Source organism: Oncorhynchus gorbuscha, unplaced genomic scaffold (genome assembly GCF_021184085.1).
Source record: "Oncorhynchus gorbuscha isolate QuinsamMale2020 ecotype Even-year unplaced genomic scaffold, OgorEven_v1.0 Un_scaffold_867, whole genome shotgun sequence".
Classification (NCBI taxonomy): Eukaryota; Metazoa; Chordata; class Actinopteri; order Salmoniformes; family Salmonidae; genus Oncorhynchus; species Oncorhynchus gorbuscha.
Genome location: NW_025745851.1, coordinates 185,459 through 209,398, shown reverse-complemented (window position 1 = coordinate 209,398; position 23,940 = coordinate 185,459). Strand labels below are relative to the sequence as shown.

Here is a 23,940-nt window from a genome sequence, read left to right as displayed (position 1 = left end):
GCAATCGAAGGTGAGCATTTGCCCACTGAAGTCGGTCACGACGTCAAACTACAGTCAGGTCATGACCCTGGTGAGGAAGAAAAGCACGCAGATGAGCTTCCCTGAGACGGTTTCTGACAGTTTGTGCAAAAATTCTTCAGTTGTGCAAACCCAGTTTCATCAGCTGTCCGGGTGGCTGGTCTCAGATGATTCCTCAGGTTAAGAAGCCGGATGTGGTGTTCCTTGTCTGGTGTGGTTAGAAGTGGTCTGCGGTTGTGAGGCCGGTTGGACAGACCGGCAAATTCTCTAAATCGACATTGGAGGCAGCGTAGGGTAGAGAAATTAACATTAAGTTCTCTGGTGGACATTCCTGCAGTCAGCATGTCAATTGCGCACTCCCTCAAAACTTAAGTAAGCTGTGGCATTGTGTTGTGTGACAAAACTGCACATGTTAGTGGCCTTTTAGTGTCCCCAGCACAAGGTGCACCTGTGTAATGATCATGTTGTTTAATCAGATTCTTGATATGCCACACCTGTCAGGTGGATGGATTATCGTGGCAAAGGAGAAATGTTGACTAACAGGGATGTAAACAAATGTGTGCACAACCTTTCAGAGAAATAAGCTTTTTGTGCATCTGGAAAATGTCTATCTTTTATTTCAGCTCATGAAACATGGGACCAGCACTGTTTTTATTTTTGTTCAGTGTAGTCTCCTCAAATAAATGTACGGTGGATTGAACTTAACCAATGTCTTATTGAGGATTTGAACATGCTCTCTAGCAACTTCATATGTGCAAGGCTTCTGGGGGGCCCAATGAACATACTAAGAAAACCAAAAATGACTAGGTTATAATGACCTAAATACGAGAAACACCATCTCTGTGTTTACAACAAAACATCTGCAAAAAAATTAACAGAAATATGTGGAGACTTTTGTTGTTTATTAATTCTGGCATGTCAATTACAAAGGAATGGGAGTTACATTTCAAGTTGCTTCCATGTCTTATCTTGTGCCAACACTAGATGGTGTAGAGATCTTTGATTGGAACAGTATTCAAAACAAAACCTCAAAATGCATGACAAAATAAGACAATTAATGAAAATAAAACCAATATTTAAAAATGCTAAATGATTTAATCTATAAACAAAACAAAAAACATACATTGTCTTCGGCCAATTCCAATGACAATATCATATTCTAGTAATACACACATCAACAAAAATGATGCATGTAACAGTGCAGGGACTGGTTCAACTGGCTTCCGCCAAAGAATCGACCGGCATGAGGAATATGTTGGAAATTCCCACCAGCCATGCTTGCACCAAACCAATGCTTTAACATGCAAGAGAGGGAGTGAACAAGTGCACACCTCCAGGAACCAAAACACCACCTTAAACTCTCATATAGAGGGGACATTGTGACTTTGAGGGGGGGTTATAACTCCCCCGTTTCATCTTTGCCATTCTTATCCCCCTTCACCTGGGCATTCAGGGCCCGTTTAACCCCCAGGTTTGGGCTTGGTTTTGTGCCATCCTCCTTGGTGACCTCTGACCCGGGACAGGGCTGCATGGACTGAACGATGTGTTGTAGTGTCCAGTGTTCCTCCTGCAGCGTGTGGTCGTCAAGGGTAAACTGACCCTGTTTGGTCCGGATCAGCTTCCTCACGTGGGCACACGACGAGAGCGCTTTTCCCAGGTCGTCCACCAAGCTTCTGATATAAAATCCACCACCGCATTCAACATCAAGAGTGAAGAGGGGGGGAGTGAAGTCCTGCAGCGACAGGTTATACACTGTGACCGGCCGTGCAGGTTTGGCTTCCACCTCGTGGCCTTGCTTCAGCAGGACAGAAAGACGCTTGCCATCCTTCTTCAGTGCAGAGTACAGTGGAGGAACCTGCATGATGTCCCCAGTGAACTGCTTCAACTTCTCCTCAAAGGCTTCCCTGGTAATGTGATCATAGAGCTTCTCATGAACCACCTTGCCTGTGGCGTCAAGGGTGTCTGTTGCTTTTCCCAACTCTCCAACAGCCATGTATTTCTTTGAACCAGCAAGCATAGTACTAAGCATCTTTGTTCCATTTCCAATCCCAACAACGAGCACACCAGAGGCTGCGCTGTCCAGAGTCCCGCCATGCCCCATTTTCAGAGCTTGCTTCTTCCTTTTTCTGGGATTAGGATCTTTCACACCGGCCTCTTTGAGGAGTGTCTCTTTTAATGAGTTTAAAACATCAGCAGACGTAGGTCCTTCCTTTTTATAAATGGCAAAAAGTCCATTTAAAGATTGTAGTTTTGATAAAGAATGTTTAGGCACAGCTACGCCAGTTACTGAACCAGCCATGCTTGCTTTCCAAAACAATGAGGCGCGACTTGATGACGTAAGTTTAACTGAAAACACTTCCGTTTACAAATGCGTCATCATCGATGACTACCAGAAATGTATCAAAACATTAGCTAGTTAGCTGGTTACGCACTAGCGTGTCCTCCCACCTAAAATAATACTACAGACTACTCGGTCAAATAATATACATTGATTATACACATGTTTGGATACCTGTGCTTTTCGTTATAGTTAGGCAGTTCGCTAGCTAGCTAACGTTATATTCCAAAAATATTAAATTGTCTGCGTTGGAAGAGGTAGACAGACGAGCTGTGTGGGAGGAGGCCATAACCAGGACGAGAGCGAAGTCGGAGAGGCCGCTTGACACCCGAGGGGAGGGCATCGAAACGGTAACAGACTAGCTAGCGTTATGCTTGCAGCTATTTGGAAGCTTGCCAGTTAGCCAGAGTTGACTATTTTTCCTGTATCTTTACTTCAGTGCAACTGTCAAATCAAACGATGTAGCAAGCTAGCCCCTGTTTTATCCAAACATTGTGCTAGTTAACTACAAATTAGCTACAGTCACTGTTTGTAGTAGTAGACCGGCAACACCTCTCAATCACTGTTTACAGTAGAGTAGACCGGCAACACCCCTCAATCACTGTTTACAGTAGAGTAGACAGGCAACACCCCTCAATCACTGTTTACAGTAGAGTAGACTGGCAACACCCCTCAATCACTGTTTACAGTAGAGTAGACCGGCAACACCCCTCAATCACTGTTTACAGTAGAGTAGACCGGCAACACCCCTCAATCACTTTTTGTACTAGTAGACTGGCAACACCCCTGAATGACTACACCCCTAAATGACTACAGACCCGTAGCTCTCACGTCCATAGCCATCAAGTGCTTTGAAAGGCTGGTAATGGCTCACATCAACACCATTTATCACCATTATCCCAGAAACCCTAGACCCACTCCAATTTGCATACCGCCCAAACAGATCCACAGATGATGAAATCTCTATTGCACTCCACACTGTCCTTTCCCACCTGGACAAAAGGAACAATTATGTGAGAATGCTGTTCATTGACTACAGCTCAGTGCTCAACACCATAGTCCCCTCAAAGCTCATCATTAAGCTAAGGAATCTGAGACTAAACACCTCCCCCTGCAACTGGATCATGGACTTCCTGACGGGGCGACCCGGGCGGTGAGGGTAGGTAGCAACACATCTACCACGCTGGAGCTGCCCAGGGGTGCGTGCTCATTCCCCTCCTGTACTCCCTGATCACCCACGACTGCATGGCCAGGCACGACTCCAACACCATCCTTAAGTTTGCTGATGACAACAGTGGTAGGCCTGATCACCGACAACGACAAGACAGCCTATAGGGAGGAGGTCAGAGACCTGGCCGGGTGGTGCCAGAATAACAACCTATCCCTCAACGTAACCAAGACTAAGGAGATGATTGTGGACTACAGGAAAAGGAGCACTGAGCACGTCCCCATTCTCATCGACAGGGCTGTAGTGGAGCAGGTTGAGAGCTTCAAGTTCCTTGGTGTCCACATCAACAACAAACTAGAATGGTCCAAACACACCAAGACAGTCGTGAAGAGGGTACGACAAAGCCTATTCCCCCTCAGCAAACTGAAAAGATTTGGCATGGGTCCTGAGATCCTCAAAAGGTTCTACAGCTGCAACATCGAGAGCATCCTGACCGGTTGCATCACTGCCTGGTATGGCAATTGCTCGGCCTACGACCGCAAGGCACTACAGAGGGTAGTGCATACGGCCCAGTGCATCACTGGGGCAAAGCTGCCTGCCATCCAGGACCTCTATACCAGGAGGTGTCAGAGGAGGGCCCTAAAAATTGTCAAAGACCCCAGCCACCCCAGTCATAGACTGCTCTCTCTACTACCGCATGGCAAGCGGTACCGGAGTGCCAAGTCTAAGACAAAAAGGCTTCTCAACAGTTTTCACCCCCAAGCCATAAAACTCCTAAACAGGTAATCAAATGGTTACCCGGACTATTTGCATCGTGTCCCCCTCCCAACCCCTCTTTTACGCTGCTGCTACTCTCTGTTGATCATATGTGCATAGTCACTTTAACTATACAGTTCATGTACATACTACCTCAATTGGCCTGACCAACCAGTGCTCTCGCTCATTGGCTAACCGGGCTATCTGCATTGTGTCCCACCACCCGCCAACCCCTCTTTTTACGCTACTGCTACTCTCTGTTCATCATATATGCATAGTCACTTTAACCATACCTACATGTACATACTACCTCAATAAGCCTGACTAACTGGTGTCTATATTTCTTTATTTACCTACACACACACCTTTTTTTCGCACTATTGGTTAGAGCCTATAAGTAAGCATTTCGCTGTAAGGTCTACCTACACCTGTTGTATTCGGCACATGTGGCAAATAAACTTTAATTTGATTTGATCACTATTTATAGTAGTAGACCAGCAACACCCCTCAAATGAAACTCCTCCATCTGCTTCCCTCACCCATACTATTGATGTCTTGGAACTTGTGCATTCTCCCCCCAGCCAGCCGCAGCCCGGCCTGAGACACGGGTAGCAGGATAGGGAAGCAGAGCGGAGAGGCCGCCGCCACAGCGGGGCCGGCGGACAAGATGGCGGGCAGCCCTGAGAAGAGTGTCTCAGCGCAGGAGTGGAAGGAGCAGGGCAACCGCCTCTTCCTCAGCCGCAAGTACCAGGAGTCGGCCGCCTGCTACAGCAAAGCCATCGTAAGGACAAGGCCTCGGGAGAAGGGGAGAGAGTGTGGAGTGTGTGTGGGTGGAACTGAGGTAGTGTCCCAAATTGTAACTTTGCATGATGAGTAACCTCACTCCGAGACATAGAAAGTCAGCTATCGGTTGTAGCGAAGAGTGTGTGTGCGCAAGCATGGCATACTTAGGAATGGGATAAGGGTGTGAGGAAGGGGGATAGCAATAGTGAATAATGTGTTTGTCCCCAGAAGCGAAACCCCTCAGTGTCTGTGTACTACACCAACCGGGCACTGTGCCACGTGAAGCTGCAGCAACACGACAAGGCCCTGGCCGACTGCAAGCAGGCGCTGGAGCTGGACCCCCAGTCAGTCAAGGCCCTCTTCTTCCTGGGTCAGTGTCACCTGGAGATGGAGAACTACGACGAAGCCATCGGCAACCTGCAGAGAGGTGGGCTGGGGACCAAGGTGGCAATCAAGGGTCCAGACACAGAGGGTGCATCTCACTAGTCGAAATAGGCTTCCTATCCCGTAGTCCCCCTGTCCCATAGGCCTCATGTCTTCTCTCCTTCATCTGTACTCATTTTAAAGAACTGGACAAGTGTCAAAAGAAATTCCCAATATACATCTACCAGGTAGTGTTAACCAGTCTTTGGATTTCAGATCGGTGTAGATTAAGGAGAGGAAATTAAGAGGTAGCTACTAGACTATTGAGATGAGGAGAGGTAGCTACTAGACTATTGAGATGAGGAGAGGAAGCTACTAGACTATTGAGATGAGGAGAGGAAGCTACTAAACTATTGAGATGAGGAGAGGAAGCTACTAGACTATTGAGATGTGGAGAGGTAGCTACTAGACTATTGAGATGAGGAGAGGTAGCTACTAGACTATTGAGATGAGGAGAGGTAGCTACTAGACTATTGAGATGAGGAGAGGTAGCTACTAGACTATTGAGATGAGGAGAGGTAGCTACTAGACTATTGAGATGAGGAGAGGAAGCTACTAGACTATTGACATGAGGAGAGGTAGCTACTAGACTATTGAGATGAGGAGAGGAAGCTACTAGACTATTGAGATGTGGAGAGGTAGCTACTAGACTATTGAGATGAGGAGAGGTAGCTACTAGACTATTGAGATGAGGAGAGGTAGCTACTAGACTATTGAGATGAGGAGAGGTAGCTACTAGACTATTGAGATGAGGAGAGGAGCTACTAGACTATTGACATGAGGAGAGGTAGCTACTAGACTATTGAGATGTGGAGAGGAAGCTAACTAGACTATTGAGATGAGGAGAGGTAGCTACTAGACTATTGAGATGAGGAGAGGTAGCTACTAGACTATTGAGATGAGGAGAGGTAGCTACTAGACTATTGAGATGAGGAGAGGAAGCTACTAGACTATTGAGATGAGGAGAGGAAGTTACTAGACTATTGAGATGAGGAGAGGTAGCTACTAGACTATTGAGATGAGGAGAGGAAGCTACTAGACTATTGAGATGAGGAGAGGTAGCTACTAGACTATTGAGATGAGGAGAGGAAGCTACTAGACTATTGAGATGAGGAGAGGAAGCTACTAGACTATTGAGATGAGGAGAGGTAGCTACTAGACTATTGAGATGAGGAGAGGAAGCTACTAGACTATTGAGATGAGGAGAGGAAGCTACTAGACTATTGAGATGAGGAGAGGAAGCTACTAGACTATTGAGATGTGGAGAGGAAGCTACTAGACTATTGAGATGAGGAAGATACTAGACTATATATTTTTTGTTTTGAACTGTACCCCTTTTTCCCCCCAATTTCGTGGTATCCATTTGTTTAGTAGCTACTATATTGTCTCATCGCTACAACTCACGTACAGGCTCGGGAGAGACGAAGGTTGAAAGTCATGCGTTCTCCGATACACAAACCAACCAAGCCGCACTGCTTCTTAACACAGCGCCATCCAACAAATCAAATCAAATCAAATCAAATTTTATTTGTCACATACACATGGTTAGCAGATGTTAATGCGAGTGTAGCGAAATGCTTGTGCTTCTAGTTCAGACAATGCAGTGATAACCAACAAGTAATCTAACTAACAATTCCAAAACTACTGTCTTATACACAGTGTAAGGGGATAAGGAACATGTACATAAGGATATATGAATGAGTGATGGTACAGAGCAGCATACAGTAGATGGTATCGAGTACAGTATATACATATGAGATGAGTGTGTAGACAAAGTAAACAAAGTGGCATAGTTAAAGTGGCTAGTGATACATGTGGATGCAGTCGATGATGTAGAGTACAGTATATACATATGCATATGAGATGAATAATGTAGGGTAAGTAACATTATATAAGGTAGCATTGTTTAAAGTGGCTAGTGATATATTTACATCATTTCCCATCAATTCCCATGGAAGCCAGCCGCACCAATGTGTCGGAGGAAACACCGTGCACCTGGCAACCTTGGTTAGCTCGCCCTGCGCCCGGCCCGCCACAGTAGTCGCTGGTGCGCGATGAGACAAGGATTTCCCTACCGGCCAAACCCTCCCTAACCCGGACGACGCTAGGCCAATTGTGCGTCGCCCCACGGACCTCCTGGTCGCGGATGGTTACGACAGAGCCTAGGCGCGAACCCAGAGTCTCTGGTGGCACAGCTGGCGCTGCTGTACAGCGCCCTTAACCACTGCGCCACCCGGGATGCCGCTACTAGACTATTGAGACGAGGAGAGGAAACTACTAGACTTGAGATGAGGAAGCTACTAGACAATTGAGGAGAGGAAGCTACTAGACTATTGAGATGAGGAGAGGAAGCTACTAGACTATTAAGATGAGGAAGCTACTAGACTATTGAGGTGAGGAGAGGAAGCTACTAGACTATTGAGGAGAGGTAGCTACTAGACTATTGAGGTGAGGAGAGGAAGACTATCAAGATGCACCCATCCCGGACACACTCCCATTCAGGAGTCTAGATACACACATCAAAATATATTTATAAGTTACTTGCCTAAGTCCTAATAAGAAAGTATTGACAGGACATTGGATTAAGTCAGCTCTACCAGCTAATGCAAAGCTTAATTTTCACCATTAATAATAATAGTTGTCCTTCATTTGGCCCTCAGCATATAACCTGGCGAAAGAGCAGCGGTTGAACTTTGGTGACGACATTCCCAGTGCCCTCCGGATAGCCAAGAAGAAGCGCTGGAACAGCATCGAGGAGAAGCGCATTAACCAGGAGAACGAGCTGCACGCCTATCTCACCAAACTCATCCTGGCAGAGAAGGAGAGGTGAGAGATTCTTTCTGTGCTCACCTATAGTTTGTTTCCGGCTGTGTGTTCTATATATATGTTGTGTATCAGTGGACGGCTCATAGTAGTGGCTGGAGTGGAGTCTAGTGGCTGGAATGGAGTCTAATGGAATGGTATCCAGCATGTTTGATGCCATTCCAATCACACCGTTCCAGCTATTATTATGACCCGTCCTCCCCTCAGCAGCCTCCACTGTTGTGTGTGTATATAATGTGTGTGTTAAGGTTCTCCTCTTGTAGGACAATAGAGACTCATCTGAATCTGTTCCAGCCACATGATGGGAACACTGTAGGGTTTGGGAGGGGGATTTACAGAGCATGAATTCACTTTGTGAATCAGAGAATAGCCATTTTGATTTAGTTTGATTTAGTTGAAATGAAACAACCATAAACGTGTTGTGCAATCAATTCCCATTAGTCAGTGGGAAACCACTGCATTCTCCCAGCCTTGTTGGTAGAACGTCTCTTACAGTAGGGGGCATTAATATAATAATAATATATGCCATTTGGCAGATGCTTTCAACCAAAGCACTCATGCAGGCATATACTTTTCATGCCCGGTGGTCCCGGGAATAAAACCCACTATCCTGATGTTGTTTGGCGTCACTCTGGGAAAGTTTTTTTTAAATAAAAAATGTTTAAAAAAATCACCAACTGTAGTTGGTGTGTAAAACCAGTTAGTCCATCCATTTATAGGCCTACAATCCATCCTATCCATTTATATTGCAATAAGTTAAGCCTTGGTTGGCTGAAGTGGTTGGTTGGCTGATGACTTTGGTCCTATCCTCAGGGAACTGGATGACAGCAGAGAGGAACAAGACGCCAAGTCGGAGGAATGCAGAAGCCGACACGACCTCACTAAGTTCCCCTCCAAACACGTGAGTCCTAAACCAAGTGTACTAACATCCAGCCAACGTCCAAAGACGTAGGGTATAAACAAATAACAATGGGAAAATAAGGACTTACCCACATTCTGTTTAGAATGCTCTCGTAGCCTAGGTTACGAGAAATGGTTAAACAACTAAAGGGTTTTCATTGGCTAAACCAAAGACATGTTAACACAACCTTACTAATCAAGATCTGTTTTTTTCCCTCATAAGGATATGCAACAGAACAGGGGTGTTACGCTCCCAAAAACTCTTAGTGGGCACAAAGTATGTGAGGATGGCAAGGGGTGGTCTGGAGGGGGGTTGAGGAGAATTTAGCAGTTGTGCTTAATTCTATGTCAAATTATATTTTGGTTGGACCTTGTGTACAATTGATGAATAAAGTGATGTTAATTTAGGTGTCACATTTCTCTACAGGACAAGCACCTGTCAGACATGGAGGAGCTCTTCTCTCAGCTCGATGAGAAGAGGAAGGTGAGTGTTCTACTGCCTCCTGCTGGATACAGGATCATTGGAAGAATCTCTGTTTCCTTTCCTTGATTCTTCCTCTCCCCTTTCCTCACCTCTGTCTGAACACCCATTGGATGAGAAGGTCAGAGGTCCCTCCCCTCTAACCTTCCCATCCAATGTTTTTTGAAAAGGAGGCGAGTAGATATAAGAGATAAAAATACAAGTTTCATCTTGTCTTCTGATTGGCTGGGTGAAAATGATTCCAAATTGCTTCCACCTGTCCAATCCTCTCAGATCTAGAGGAGCGGCTAGTCTGCTGTGGAGTAGGGGCTAGGGGTTTGGAACTCATCATTAGCCCATACATAATCAATGGTTTGTGTTTGATGGCTATCACTCTGGCCATACTAGAAACAACTCTCTATTCCTAAACCCTTAAACAATCTGAACCCAAACCCTTCATTAATAACAAATACCAGGTCCGAATGTACAAGACACTAAAATATGTTACTACAGTATACATCTGTTCTAACATGGCTATTTAGTGATAACCTCTGTTTGTTTAACAGAAGAGGGAGATCCCAGACTACCTGTGTGGAAAGATCAGCTTTGAGTTGATGAGGGAGCCCTGCATTACACCCAGTGGGATCACTTACGACCGCAAAGACATCGAGGAGCACCTACAGGTAAGGATTAGTCTCATCAAACCTGACCCTGACCTCATCAAACCTGACACTGACCTCATCAAATCTGACCTCATCAAACCTGACCCTGACCTCATCAAACCTGACCCTGACCTCATCAAACCTGACCCTGACCTCATCAAACCTGACCCTAGGCAACAGCAGTGACTGGGTCAGGTTTGAAAGATGGGCTCTTACGGCATACTTGATAAGGTGGAGAAAAAAATTCTGGGGTGGGTCCTCTTCAGACAGACAACTCTCCCAGCAAATCACAAGGCAGACATGCCAGAACGTCATGATTTGAAACCAAAATTTGAAGGCAAAACCTTTGCAATGGTTTTAGTGGAGGTAGTTGATGCAAACTAGACACTTGCGAAATGCACTCATTAAAAATAAGCTCAGTGATTGCCATCTTGCTAGCTACTATTTAGTATTGTATTCAAGCGGATAAAGGAGTGATCAGGTATTGATGTAGGCAGTGAAGTAGTTCCTCTATGCCAAACTGACGTTCTGTTACGTACAGACATGTTCAACTGGAACAACCTGGATGTTGCCTCCCACAACTCATGTAAAAGAATAGTTACACATCATTTTGGTGGTAGTATTATTAAGTATTAAGCAGGGGTGAATGTAAGGTGGTATGGTCCGGTACGGTGTCCCTGCAAAATCTATAGTGGGGGAACGTTGTACCGGTAAAACATGACCCTATCTCAACCATGATTAAAACAGGTCAAGAACTGTATGTTATTACACCACTATCATTACAGCATGTCAGAGGCATGAGACATGAAAATGGCTCCCAAAATGCGATGTGGTTGGACGAAAACACAGACATTGTGCCAAAGTAGAGATGAGTGGCCGACACTGAGACACGCGCGGTCAGCAGTGGACACATACATTCTGTCCCTAATGACAAAGAGAGAATGTCATCAGACTTTCTGAGGCTTTATGGCACAGATGCTTCTTTCCATTCACCACTGTTTGGAGGCTGGAACTGAAATATACTGTGAGTGGATGAACGCAGGCTGGAACTGAAATATACTGTGAGTGGAGGAACGCAGGCTGAAACTGAAATATACTGTGAGTGGAGGAACGCAGGCTGGAACTGAAATATACTGTGAGTGGAGGAACGCAGGCTGGAACTGAAATATACTGTGAGTGGAGGAACGCAGGCTGGAACTGAAATATACTGTGAGTGGAGGAACGCAGGCTGGAACTGAAATATACTGTGAGTGGAGGAACGCAGGCTGGAAGTGAAATATACTGTGAGTGGAGGAACGCAGGCTGGAACTGAAATATACTGTGAGTGGAGGAACGCAGGCTGGAACTGAAATATACTGTGAGTGGATGAACGCAGGCTGGAACTGAAATATACTGTGAGTGGAGGAATGCAGGCTGGAACTGAAATATACTGTGAGTGGAGGAACGCAGGCTGGAACTGAAATATACTGTGAGTGGAGGAACGCAGGCTGGAACTGAAATATACTGTGAGTGGAGGAACGCAGGCTGGAACTGAAATATACTGTGAGTGGAGGAACGCAGGCTGGTAGCCTATTAGTAAAGCAGCCCTTTTCAAGTGATGGCTTGACAATCAGATGAAAACATCATAACTGTTTGTGTTTATGCCACAATAAAAGGTCATACATGTTAAATGACAAATCTTTACGACTAGGCCAACAGATATGCTATTGAATTAATAGGGATTCAAATCAAATCACATTTGCCACCAAAACAACAGATGTAGACCTTACAGTGAAATGCTTACTTACAAGGCCTTAACAATCAATGCAGTTCTAAGAAAATACCACACAAAAAAGTAAGAGATAAGAATAACAAATAATTGAAGAGCAGCAGTAAATGACAATTTATTTTTTATTTCACCTTTATTTAACCAGGTAGGCTAGTTGAGAACAAGTTCTCATTTACAACTGCGACCTGGCCAAGATAAAGCATAGCAGTGTGAACAGACAACAACACAGAGTTACACATGGAATAGTGGGGCTATATACAGGGGGTACCGGTACAGAGTCAATGTGCGGGGGCACCGGTGTCGAGGTAATTGAGGTAATATGTACATGTCAGTAGAGTTATTAAAGTGATGATGCATAGATAATAACAGAGTAGCAGCAGCGTAGAAGACAGGAGGAGTGTAATTCTCTGATCAGACTCATACATTCTGTTGGTCAGGAGGTTCTGTACCAGGAAGAAATGAAATACTTTCAGCCCTGCTATTAAGGTGTTATGTCTCCCATAGGATCCTAACTGTCTTTGTTCTTATGTTTGCAGCGAGTGGGCCATTTTGACCCGGTGACACGCAGCCCTCTGACTCAAGACCAGCTGATCCCTAATCTGGCCATGAAAGAGGTCATCGATGCTTTCATCATGGAGAATGGATGGGTGGAGGACTACTGAAGGAGGGGGAGAGAGAGGGGGAGTTGGACTCATTCCAAAAGAAGAACCAGACATAAAAAGACGACAACAAACCAAACAAGTATGATCTGCACTTTAAAGCTGAGGCCACACCACAGACTTACATACCTTCACTAGGACTGAGACTACACCACAGACTTACATACCTTCACTAGGACTGAGACTACACCACAGACTTACATACCTTCACTAGGACTGAGACTACACCACAGACTTACATACCTTCACTAGGACTGAGGCCACACCACAGACTTACATACCTTCACTAGGACTGAGACTACACCACAGACCTACATACTTTCACTAGGACTGAGACTACACCACAGACTTACATACCTTCACTAGGACTGAGACTACACCACAGACTTACATACCTTCACTAGGACTGAGACTACACCACAGACTTACATACCTTCACTAGGACTGAGACTACACCACAGACTTACATACCTTCACTAGGACTGAGACTACACCACAGACTTACATACCTTCACTAGGACTGAGACTACACCACAGACTTACATACCTTCACTAGGACTGAGGCCACACCACAGACTTACACCTTCATACCTTCAGGACTGACTGAGACTTCACACTGAGGCCACAGACTTACATACCTTCACTAGGACTGAGACTACACCACAGACTGATACTAGGACTGAGGCCACACCACAGACCTACATACCTTCACTAGGACTGAGGCCACACCACAGACTTACATACCTTCACTAGGACTGAGACTACACCACAGACTTGCATACCTTCACTAGGACTGAGGCCACACCACAGACTTACATACCTTCACTAGGACTGAGACTACACCACAGACTTACATACCTTCACTAGGACTGAGACTACACCACAGACTGATACTAGGACTGAGGCCACACCACAGACCTACATACCTTCACTAGGACTGAGGCCACACCACAGACTTACATACCTTCACTAGGACTGAGACTACACCACAGACTGATACTAGGACTGAGGCCACACCACAGACCTACATACCTTCACTAGGACTGAGGCCACACCACAGACTTACATACCTTCACTAGGACTGAGGCCACACCACAGACTTATATACCTTCACTAGGACTGAGACTACACCACAGACCTATATACCTTCACTAGGACTGAGACTACACCACAGACTTGCATACCTTCACTAGGACTGAGACTACACCACAGACTTACATACCTTCACTAGGACTGAGACTACACCACAGACTTACATACCTTCACTAGGACTGAGACTACACCACAGACCTATATACCTTCACTAGGACTGAGACTACACCACAGACTGATACTAGGACTGAGACCACACCACAGACTTACATACCTTCACTAGGACTGAGACTACACCACAGACCTACATACCTTCACTAGGACTGAGACTACACCACAGACTGATACTAGGACTGAGACTACACTACAGACTTACATACCTTCACTAGGACTGAGACTACACCACAGACCTACATACCTTCACTAGGACTGAGACTACACCACAGACTTACATATCTTCACTAGGACTGAGACTACACCACAGACTTACATACCTTCACTAGGACTGAGACTACACCACAGACTTACATACCTTCACTAGGACTGAGACTACACCACAGACCTACATACCTTCACTAGGACTGAGACTACACCACAGACCTACATACCTTCACTAGGACTGAGACTACACCACAGACTTACATACCTTCACTAGGACTGAGACTACACCACAGACATACATACCTTCACTAGGACTGAGGCCACACCACAGACTTACATACCTTCACTAGGACTGAGACTACACCACAGACGTACATACCTTCACTAGGACTGAGACTACACCACAGACCTACATACCTTCACTAGGACTGAGACTACACCACAGACTTACATACCTTCACTAGGACTGAGACTACACCACAGACTTACATACCTTCACTAGGACTGAGACTACACCACAGACCTACATACCTTCACTAGGACTGAGACTACACCACAGACTTACATACCTTCACTAGGACTGAGACTACACCACAGACCTACATACCTTCACTAGGACTGAGACTACACCACAGACTTACATACCTTCACTAGGACTGAGGCCACACCACAGACTTACATACCTTCACTAGGACTGAGACTACACCACAGACCTACATATCTTCACTAGGACTGAGACTACACCACAGACTTACATACCTTCACTAGGACTGAGACTACACCACAGACTTACATACCTTCACTAGGACTGAGACTACACCACAGACTTACATACCTTCACTAGGACTGAGACTACACCACAGACTTACATACCTTCACTAGGACTGAGACTACACCACAGACCTACATACCTTCACTAGGACTGAGACTACACCACAGACTTACATACCTTCACTAGGACTGAGACTACACCACAGACTTACATACCTTCACTAGGACTGAGACTACACCACAGACTTACATACCTTCACTAGGACTGAGACTACACCACAGACTTACATACCTTCACTAGGACTGAGACTACACCACAGACCTACATACCTTCACTAGGACTGAGACTACACCACAGACTTACATACCTTCACTAGAACTGAGACTGAGACTACACCACAGACTTACATACCTTCACTAGGACTGAGACTACACCACAGACTTACATACCTTCACTAGGACTGAGACTACACCAGGACAGACCTACATACCTTCACTAGGACAGACTACACCACAGACTACATACCTTCACTAGGACTGAGACTACACCACAGACTTACATACCTTCACTAGGACTGAGACTACACCACAGACTTACATACCTTCACTAGGACTGAGACTACACCACATACTTACATACCTTCACTAGGACTGAGACTACACCACAGACTGATACTAGGACTGAGACTACACTACAGACTTACATACCTTCACTAGGACTGAGACTACACCACATACTGACATACCTTCACTAGGACTGAGACTACACCACAGACTGATACTAGGACTGAGACTACACTACAGACTTACATACCTTCACTAGGACTGAGACTACACCACAGACTTACATACCTTCACTAGGACTGAGACTACACCACAGACTGATACTAGGACTGAGACTACACTACAGACTTACATACCTTCACTAGGACTGAGACTACACCACATACTGACATACCTTCACTAGGACTGAGACTACACCACAGACTGATACTAGGACTGAGACTACACTACAGACTGACATACCTTCACTAGGACTGAGACTACACCACAGACTGATACTAGGACTGCCATTAAATCTCCTGTTGATCTATACATCTCTTTCTGTTTCCATCCTTGTCCCCCCATTTATTTTATTGTGTCTCTCAGCTGCTCATACTAGTCAGACCCAACAATCAGGACACGCTAGCAAACATTGCACCGAATCAGAGCACATCATCCAACAACAGGACCCAATCAGAATATACTACACAACACCTTGGGCCAATCGCTTGAACGTTACTCTCAGAACAACCAATCATATTGCAGACTCCTAAACCCAATCACATCCTAGACCTCGAGTCTACAAGTGCAGCGATTGACCAATCAGGGCTAAATGTACTCTACTTGTGGTGATGCTCCACAACTTGTCTTCTATTTTAAATCTCCTTTTCTACGGGGAAGAGGACTGTCTGAGGCACCACCATGTTTTCGCCACTCTCCAATGTAGTCCTCTTGAGTGGCGTGTAGATGGCCCAATGTAGTCCTCTTGAGTGGCGTGTAGATGGTCCAATGTAGTCCTCTTGAGTGATGGGCCAATTTTAAACCCAACCTGATCTCTTACCACCACAATGCAGCACTTCTCTATATCCTCTTGGAGGGTTGAAAAGACTGTATAAGCATGAGTTGTATAATATAGAGAGAAACCCAAGCCCTCACCTTCAGTGTTCTGCAGTATGTAGGGAAGCAGTATGTGTAATCAATATGATGGAAGGGTCCGGGAAGAGCATTCAAGGCTTTGCACAAAGGGTTGTTTTTTGACCAAGGACGTCTCTAATTTTGGCGAGCTGAGTTTCCACCATTTTGTTGCCTCTTATCTGGCTCATACAGAGCTGAGCGTTAATGAATGGGGAAGTGCGTAGCAGTAGAGGTCAGGGTTGGGGTCAATTCTATTTCAATTCCATATGTTCTTTAAAAAGATTGGTTTAAAATTGTGTGAGTCACAGGTGTGTTTTTGACGGCTGTGTTTAATGTGTTTTCTCTGGTTTACATGTCGCTGAATGTTTGCAGGTGGTGTCCTGTCTGTGCCTCAAGTGGAGTTTGACGTTGAATATGGAAGTCAGTCATCTGATTGGCTTTGAGAAGGGCTGTCTTCTCCTCAGTATAACTTACTGCTCGTGGTCTCTTTTGTTTTAATGATTCCACGCTTAGAGCCTTAGTCCAATGGCTGCAAAGCATGGTTGGGGTCGATTACATTTTTCAATTCTCGATTTTAGAATGCAAATTCATAAATTAAAATATCCTGATTTAAAAAATAAAAGTCATTTTCAATTCGACCCCTCAACCCTGCTGCAAACAGTTTCCTCTTCTCATTTCAGAAATCATATGACCGTTTGACTTACCAACTGAAAAGAATTGAATGTGAAATGAACCTGTATATTCCTACCCTCTGCTGGATATGAGGATGCAGTTATGTTGTGTTAGTCATTCGTGAGTATCAATATTATGTGTACATGTAGGGGTGTGTTTATGTGGGATAGGGGTGTGGACATACTCCTCTCCCCCTAGGCCCCGATTCCTCCTAAGAGGGGGGTGGGAACTTGGGTACAGTCCAGTTTCTCTGGAGCCTCATTGGGACTGTGAATGTTCTTTATTTCACTGTTGTGCTGTTGTCTACAAGTGTTCCAATAAAGGCTACAACTTAGAGGCTGCAGTGTTTACATTGATAATCAAGATACAAATGTCCATCTTATTTTCAAGTACTTTATTTAAATAAATGTCAAATATATTAGCTGCATTTGACCTAGTTGGCCCGGTACCATGGAACCGATGGGAAAAGTCCCAGAAGTGGAAACGGCTGGAAAACCAGTGTGTGACTTCCAGGGAATACAGTCAGAACAAGCCACACTCATCTCCTATTGGTCAGCAGACGTTCCAATAGTCTTTGACCACTTTGTTTCTTTGTCTCTGAACAGATGGAACACTGATCTACATAGTAGTTATGACGACAACAGAAATACAGCTTTTGATAACTTTTTGGGCAGTTTTCAATTGACAGGAGTGGTGTGGTGCCATTTCAGTTGACATGATACTTTTTAAAAGTGCATCCTTCCTGCTCCCCCTCACTAATCAGGAACCACTGTGTGTGTGTGAACTGTGCAATAAATCTATGATTTCCTCAGGGGAAAAAGGAATGATGAATGTTGAAAGTATTCTAAACAGGGCTTTGGTCAGGGGTCAGCCCAGGAAGGTGGATATGAAGACACTGGTGTCCAGATTGAGCGTGGCGTGCCACCAGCGGTCAGGGAAATACAGCACCTATCAGCAACAACACAAAGTCAGTGACATTGGAGTGACAAGTCATTAATACTTATTATTATCTTCCTGCTGTGCCTTGGTAAGGCAAGAAATAATCTGAATGCAGCCTATCATTCCAATTCAGTGAAAACAATGGCTCAAAAGTCATGTTTGCCTCAAACGTAGTGACCCCATGGTTGTTAAGTGTTTAAAATATTCCATAGTTGAAATTTCAAAAAGAAATATGGCCTCAAAAGTAAATTTAGCTCATGTTAGTGACCCATGGTTGATAAATGTGTTTAACATTTCATGGTGGAAATTCCTCCAAATGATGACCCCTCTGATTGTTATCCTCGTTCTGTTGGAAAATGCATTCAACATTATTTTAGCTGATGTTAGTGACCTGTGTAGATGGAGGGTGACAGTTAAAAGTATTCCGATATTCAACCACAACCACAGTCTAATCTATTATGGCTGCGTTGGCACAGGCAGACCAATTCTGATCTTTTGACCAATTATTGTAAAAAGCTGATCTGATTGGTCAAAAGATTAATTAGTAGAAGGAAGGGGAGATCTGAATTGGGCTGTGAACACAGCCTTAATGGTAGTTTTCTGACCTCTCCTGGCCGGATGGTGCACTCTATGGGCTTCTCCTCAAGCAGGTAAGGGTATGTGTCTTTGACCCAGGACAGGGTGGTGTAGTTGGGGTGGAAATGGGGCGCCTTGTCCGGGGGGTACAGGAACCAGCGCTGTGGTGGTTGGAGAATGAAAATGTATCTCGTACGGTTGTGTTTAACAGACGTGCATCAATTACAACAAGGTAGTGTAGCGTGCTAAGGCTAACAGCATCAATGACAAGGTAGTGTAGCGTGCTAAGGCTAACAGCATCAATGACAAGGTAGTGTAGCGTGCTAAGGTTAACAGCATCAATTACAAGGTAGTGTAGATGTTGAGGCTGACCCTGGATTCAGGCTTACACCAGCCTACCTACTGGTGCTGGACCAATGTTAACATTAACCAGGAGTCATTAGGGAGGCTGGGACAGCTGTAACCTGGTGTCATTGGGGAGGCTGTAACCTGGTGTCATTAGGGACAGCTGTAGCCTGGTGTCATTAGGGAGGCTGGGACAGCTGTAGCCTGGTGTCATTAGGGAGGCTGGGACAGCTGTAGCCTGGTGTCATTAGGGAGGCTGGGACAGCTGTAGCCTGGTGTCATTAGGGAGGCTGGGACAGCTGTAGCCTGGTGTCATTAGGGACAGCTGTAACCAGGTGTCATTAGGGACAGCTGTAACCAGGTGTCATTAGGGAGGCTGTAACCTGGTGGCATTAGGGACAGCTGTAACCAGGTGTCATTAGGGACAGCTGTAACCAGGTGTCATTAGGGACAGCTGTAACCAGGTGTCATTAGGGACAGCTGTAACCTGGTGGCATTAGGGAGGCTGGGACAGCTGTAACCAGGTGTCATTAGGGAGGCTGTAACCAGGTGTCATTAGGGAGGCTGTAACCAGGTGTCATTAGGGAGGCTGTAACCAGGTGTCATTAGGGAGGCTGTAACCAGGTGTCATTAGGGAGGCTGTAACCTGGTGTCATTAGGGAGGCTGTAACCTGGTGTCATTAGGGAGGCTGGGACAGCTGTATTTGAAACATGTTCATTTTGTTTGTCGTTTCCCCATTATTCAAGGCCCTATTGTTGTTTTATTGATGTAAAGTGTGTTGTGACTCATGTGAAATGCACTTTAAATAAATCTGACTTGATTTTAAGATATTCTTAGGAGAAAAGATGAAGCATTAGGTGGACCATGATTTGATAGTTGTCAGTTAATGTGTTGTTTACCTTCCTGCCATAGATGACCTCAGAGTAGCCAGGTCCATGCCAATGGAAGGGCACACCGGTTCCCGGGCCTGGTTGGGTGGGTAGATAAAGGCACAGGAGGTAAGCTTCAACAGAGGATGACAGCCTGTTCTTTACAGTCACCACAGTAACTGGCTGTATGTATCACACACACTATTAAGATGTCCTCTTCTCACAGATGCATCAGTGTGTATGGAGGTTTGTTCAGCTCTCTGCCAAACTGATAGCTGCAGGTGGCAGTTAATGCATCAGAGTTTAGCCTCTTGCCTCATACTCTGTGTCCGGTACAAGTCGCTCTGCTACTGATGGTAACGCCATATGCAGCTGTACGACATGATATCCAACCCTTGACCCTGGTATAGTGCAATCCACAATATATTAATAATATTATACACTGTGTACAAACATGAGGAACACCTGCTCTTTCCATGACGAACTGACCAGGTGAAAGCTATGATCCCTTATTGATGTCACTTGGTAAATCCACTTCAAATCTGTGTAGATGAAGGGAAGGAGACAGGTTAAAGAAGGATTTTTAAGCCTTGAGACGTGGATTGTGTATGTGTGCCATTCAGAGGATATTTAAGTGCCTTTGAATGGGGTATGGTAGTAGATGCCAGGTGCACCGGTTTGTGTCAAGAGCTGTAACACTGCTGGGTTTTTCACGCTCAACGGTCTCCGGTGTGTATCAAGAATGGTCCACCACTCAAAGGACATCCAGCCAACTTGACACAACAGTGGGAAGCTGTACTAACAGCCATACAGATCCACTGACCTGCAATCCCGAAGCTGTAGGCCCCTGTGGTGTGAGGCAGCATGTAGCGTGGTGCCTTGTAGTTCTCAAACAGAGAGTGCCACTCCGTGAAGTTGTTGTCCCCAAAGAAATACAGAGTGTCTGTCAAAGAGAGACCGGGTGAGATACAGGATGTCTGGCTGTGGGAACTTTTCATTGTTTCTGTTAATGCTTTGACTTTTCAGCGTGATCACATAACATGTTGTATTATATTACGGATCATGGTTTGCCTGTTGAGCTCATGTACTGTACAACGACCATGAGGTGTTCCAGACAGCAAACTCACCACTGCCCAGTGTGTCCACAGACTGAGGCCTCAGCAGCAAATCCACAAACTCCTCAAACCGGACATCCACTGAATGGTAAGAGGCAAAGTAAGGTACTACAAATAGAGAACACTGAATACCTTCTAGGATGACTACATTGTGTGTGTACCTTTCCTGTAAGAGTAGGTGTTGGCAGTACTGAGCCTCACCATCCTCTCTCCATACTGCTGCAGCAGGCTCGACTTGGAGCACAAGAACTGGAATTTCTGAAAACAAAGCAATTACATTCACCAGAGCCCATTGCTATACTGATAGTAAGGCCTATGAGACAAGTTGATTTTTGTAATTGCCTTTTTGATTCACACGTACCGTATTGTCAGAGAAACCTTTAAGGATGACTGGTTTGGAGTATGCATATCTGGGAATAAAACGAGGTAGAAAAGAGGTGTTTCCAATGTATGGGTGCAGAACACGCAGTGTAATGATTTACAGACTACAAACACACCCAGGCTGAACACATGAAATAGACTACAGTACGTACTGTTGGATAAACTGGCGATGTGATAACGAAGCTTTGTCCCAGATGTCAATGTTGCAAGGACCCTCATCAGTCAAACTGTATTCTGAATTTGACGACCTGCATGAAAGTGGAAAATGCTTTTTGGGCTACGAATACTAGTATTATTGAATGCATGTAAGAGTTAGTTAGATTAAAAGTTCAAATCTGTGGAAAAAAATAAGAATAGAATTAGCCGTCATTTATAGATGGTCAAAGACGTAACTTATCCTAAAATAACCACTCACCAGCCTCCGTCATTCTCCGACACCAGTGCATCTAAAGCCGATCTCCAAAACAATAGGAGAAACACTTGTATTCCGAGTTTATATTCCATATGGAAATAGCTTTACAGTGCTTCGCAAGTACGCCTCATGTCCGTATACCTTTATGACGTTACGTATTTCTAATAGAAAGGCTTTAGATTGCTCCTGCCGGTTGTGCCAATGCCCATTGGCTATTGATTTCCTTCTTCCTGAATTGTAGTGTTCATATGGACCAATCACATTTGACCAACGAGCTGTCTATGGAGGGATCTACAAGAAGTACAATTTGTATTGTTTTTGGCTAGACGGGATGCAGCTAATGTCCGAAGTGATCTTTCGTAGCATGTTAGGAGAATTTACAGCAGATTAGGTCATTAATGTCCCAGGTAAGGAGAATTAGGTTGAGGTTAGGAAATGGGCCAGGGTTTGCTAGCATTCTCCCTGACGCCACTGTAACATGCACATTTTGACATTAGCTGCATCCCTTCCAGCAATGACCATTTGAATTGCACAAATGTAATACCTTTAATAGGGTACATTTAATTTGTATTTTTGTTTTCAAATTTCAACTGATGAAAGGGCATACATTTTCTCCACAACTCTTTCTAATTGTCTTCACAGACTTTGACTATATTTATTTTGGCAGAATTATATACAAAAATAGCCAGGTATAACGTTTGCTTGGTATAGTATATTTCTGTTTGTATACCACAGTTCACCTTTTGATGAATACATGTAAACTCAGCAAAAAAAGAAATGTCCTCTCACTGTCAACTGCATATATTTCCAGCAAACTGAACATGTGTAAATATTTGTATGAACATAACAAGATTCAACATCTGAGACATAAACTGAACAAGTTTCACAGACATGTGACTAACAAACAGAATAATGTGTCCTTGAACAAAGGGGGGGTCAAAACCAAAAGTAACAGTCAGTATCTGATGTGGCCACCAGCTGCACTAACTACTGCAGTGCGATCTCATCATGGAGTGCACCTGATTAGCCAGTTCTTGCTGTGAGGCGTTGCCCAACTCTTCCACCAAGGCACCTGCAACTGTGTTGTCAGTGTGCTGTCTACAGTATAGCTTCCTCCACTGTCCCTGTAACATACTGGGCTAGAAATAGTGATCCTCTGCTCTTAAACACATGTGACCGTCCTCCTTGACAACGTACGAACCGATTGAACTATAGAACAAATATCTAATTTGATATGTCCATTGGCGACATTTCAAGCTAGCTGTGGAGTTGGCGACATTTCGAGCTAGCTGTGGAGTTGGCGACATTTCGAGCTAGCTGTGGAGTTGGCGACATTTCGAGCTAGCTGTGGAGTTGGCGACATTTCGAGCTAGCTGTGGAGTTGGCGACATTTCGAGCTAGCTGTGGAGTTGGCGACATTTCGAGCTAGCTGTGGAGTTGGCGACATTTTGAGGTAGCTGTGGAGTTGGCTTACGGCACCTTTTTAACTCTGTTGCATATGCTCACATGGTGTCTTAACGTTGTTATGTGGATGACACTCAACTCTTTTTCCCCCCTTCCTCCCCTCTGACACCCATGTGGTGACACGTATCTCAGCTGGGTTTCTGGCCTACCTACCACTTCAAGCTCAGTCTTGACAAGGCGAGGAGAGAGCTGCTCTTCCTCCCGAGGAAGGCCTACCCACTCCAAGACCTCTCAATCACAGTTGACAACTCCGATTCTATGTACAGTATACTGTATATACCAGTGGAGGCTACTGAAGGGAGGACGGCTCATAATAATGGCTGAAATGGAGTGAATGGAATGGTTTCAAACATGAGCTAGACACCATTCCATTCACTCCATTCCAGCCATTATACGCCACTCCAGCCATTATTATGAGCTGTCCTCCCCTCAAGAAATACCGTTTTACATTTGTTCCAAAAGCCAGTGAAAAGGAGACTTGGTAGTG

The 23,940-nt window shown here is 44.9% G+C and overlaps 3 protein-coding genes across 5 annotated transcripts; 1 reads left to right on the top strand and 2 right to left on the bottom strand.

Annotated features, from left to right (window-relative positions):
* Positions 1-901: 901 nt before the first annotated feature.
* On the bottom strand, positions 902-2,605 carry trub1 (TruB pseudouridine (psi) synthase family member 1). The gene has a single exon (XM_046335878.1). The coding sequence runs from the start codon at positions 2,315-2,317 to the stop codon at positions 1,415-1,417; it is 903 nt and encodes a 300-aa protein (XP_046191834.1). The 5' UTR covers positions 2,318-2,605; the 3' UTR covers positions 902-1,414.
* On the top strand, positions 2,384-17,685 carry LOC124020637 (E3 ubiquitin-protein ligase CHIP-like). 3 transcript variants are annotated; one of them, XR_006836111.1, is made up of 9 exons: positions 2,387-2,706; positions 4,862-5,061; positions 5,292-5,490; positions 8,147-8,312; positions 9,123-9,210; positions 9,637-9,693; positions 10,236-10,352; positions 12,636-12,840; positions 17,052-17,685. XR_006836111.1 is itself a non-coding variant. In XM_046335880.1 (8 exons), exons 2-8 carry the CDS (start codon positions 4,948-4,950, stop codon positions 12,759-12,761), a joined length of 864 nt encoding a protein of 287 aa, XP_046191836.1. In that variant the 5' UTR covers positions 2,384-2,706; positions 4,862-4,947; the 3' UTR covers positions 12,762-13,321. The 3 variants fall into 3 exon arrangements, 2 of the variants coding, with proteins under 2 accessions (XP_046191836.1, XP_046191835.1); XM_046335880.1 differs by lacking the exon at positions 17,052-17,685 and having other exon boundaries at positions 2,384-2,706; positions 5,295-5,490; positions 12,636-13,321; XM_046335879.1 differs by lacking the exon at positions 17,052-17,685 and having other exon boundaries at positions 12,636-13,321.
* A 45-nt stretch (positions 17,686-17,730) lies between these two features.
* Positions 17,731-22,762, bottom strand: jmjd8 (jumonji domain containing 8). The gene is made up of 9 exons (XM_046335881.1): positions 21,993-22,762; positions 21,730-21,825; positions 21,558-21,606; positions 21,358-21,454; positions 21,209-21,277; positions 20,905-21,024; positions 20,112-20,179; positions 18,896-19,027; positions 17,731-18,299 (listed from the first exon to the last, which is right to left on the bottom strand). The coding sequence occupies exons 1-9, from the start codon at positions 22,079-22,081 to the stop codon at positions 18,219-18,221; spliced, it is 801 nt and encodes a 266-aa protein (XP_046191837.1). The 5' UTR covers positions 22,082-22,762; the 3' UTR covers positions 17,731-18,218.
* Positions 22,763-23,940: the final 1,178 nt, after the last annotated feature.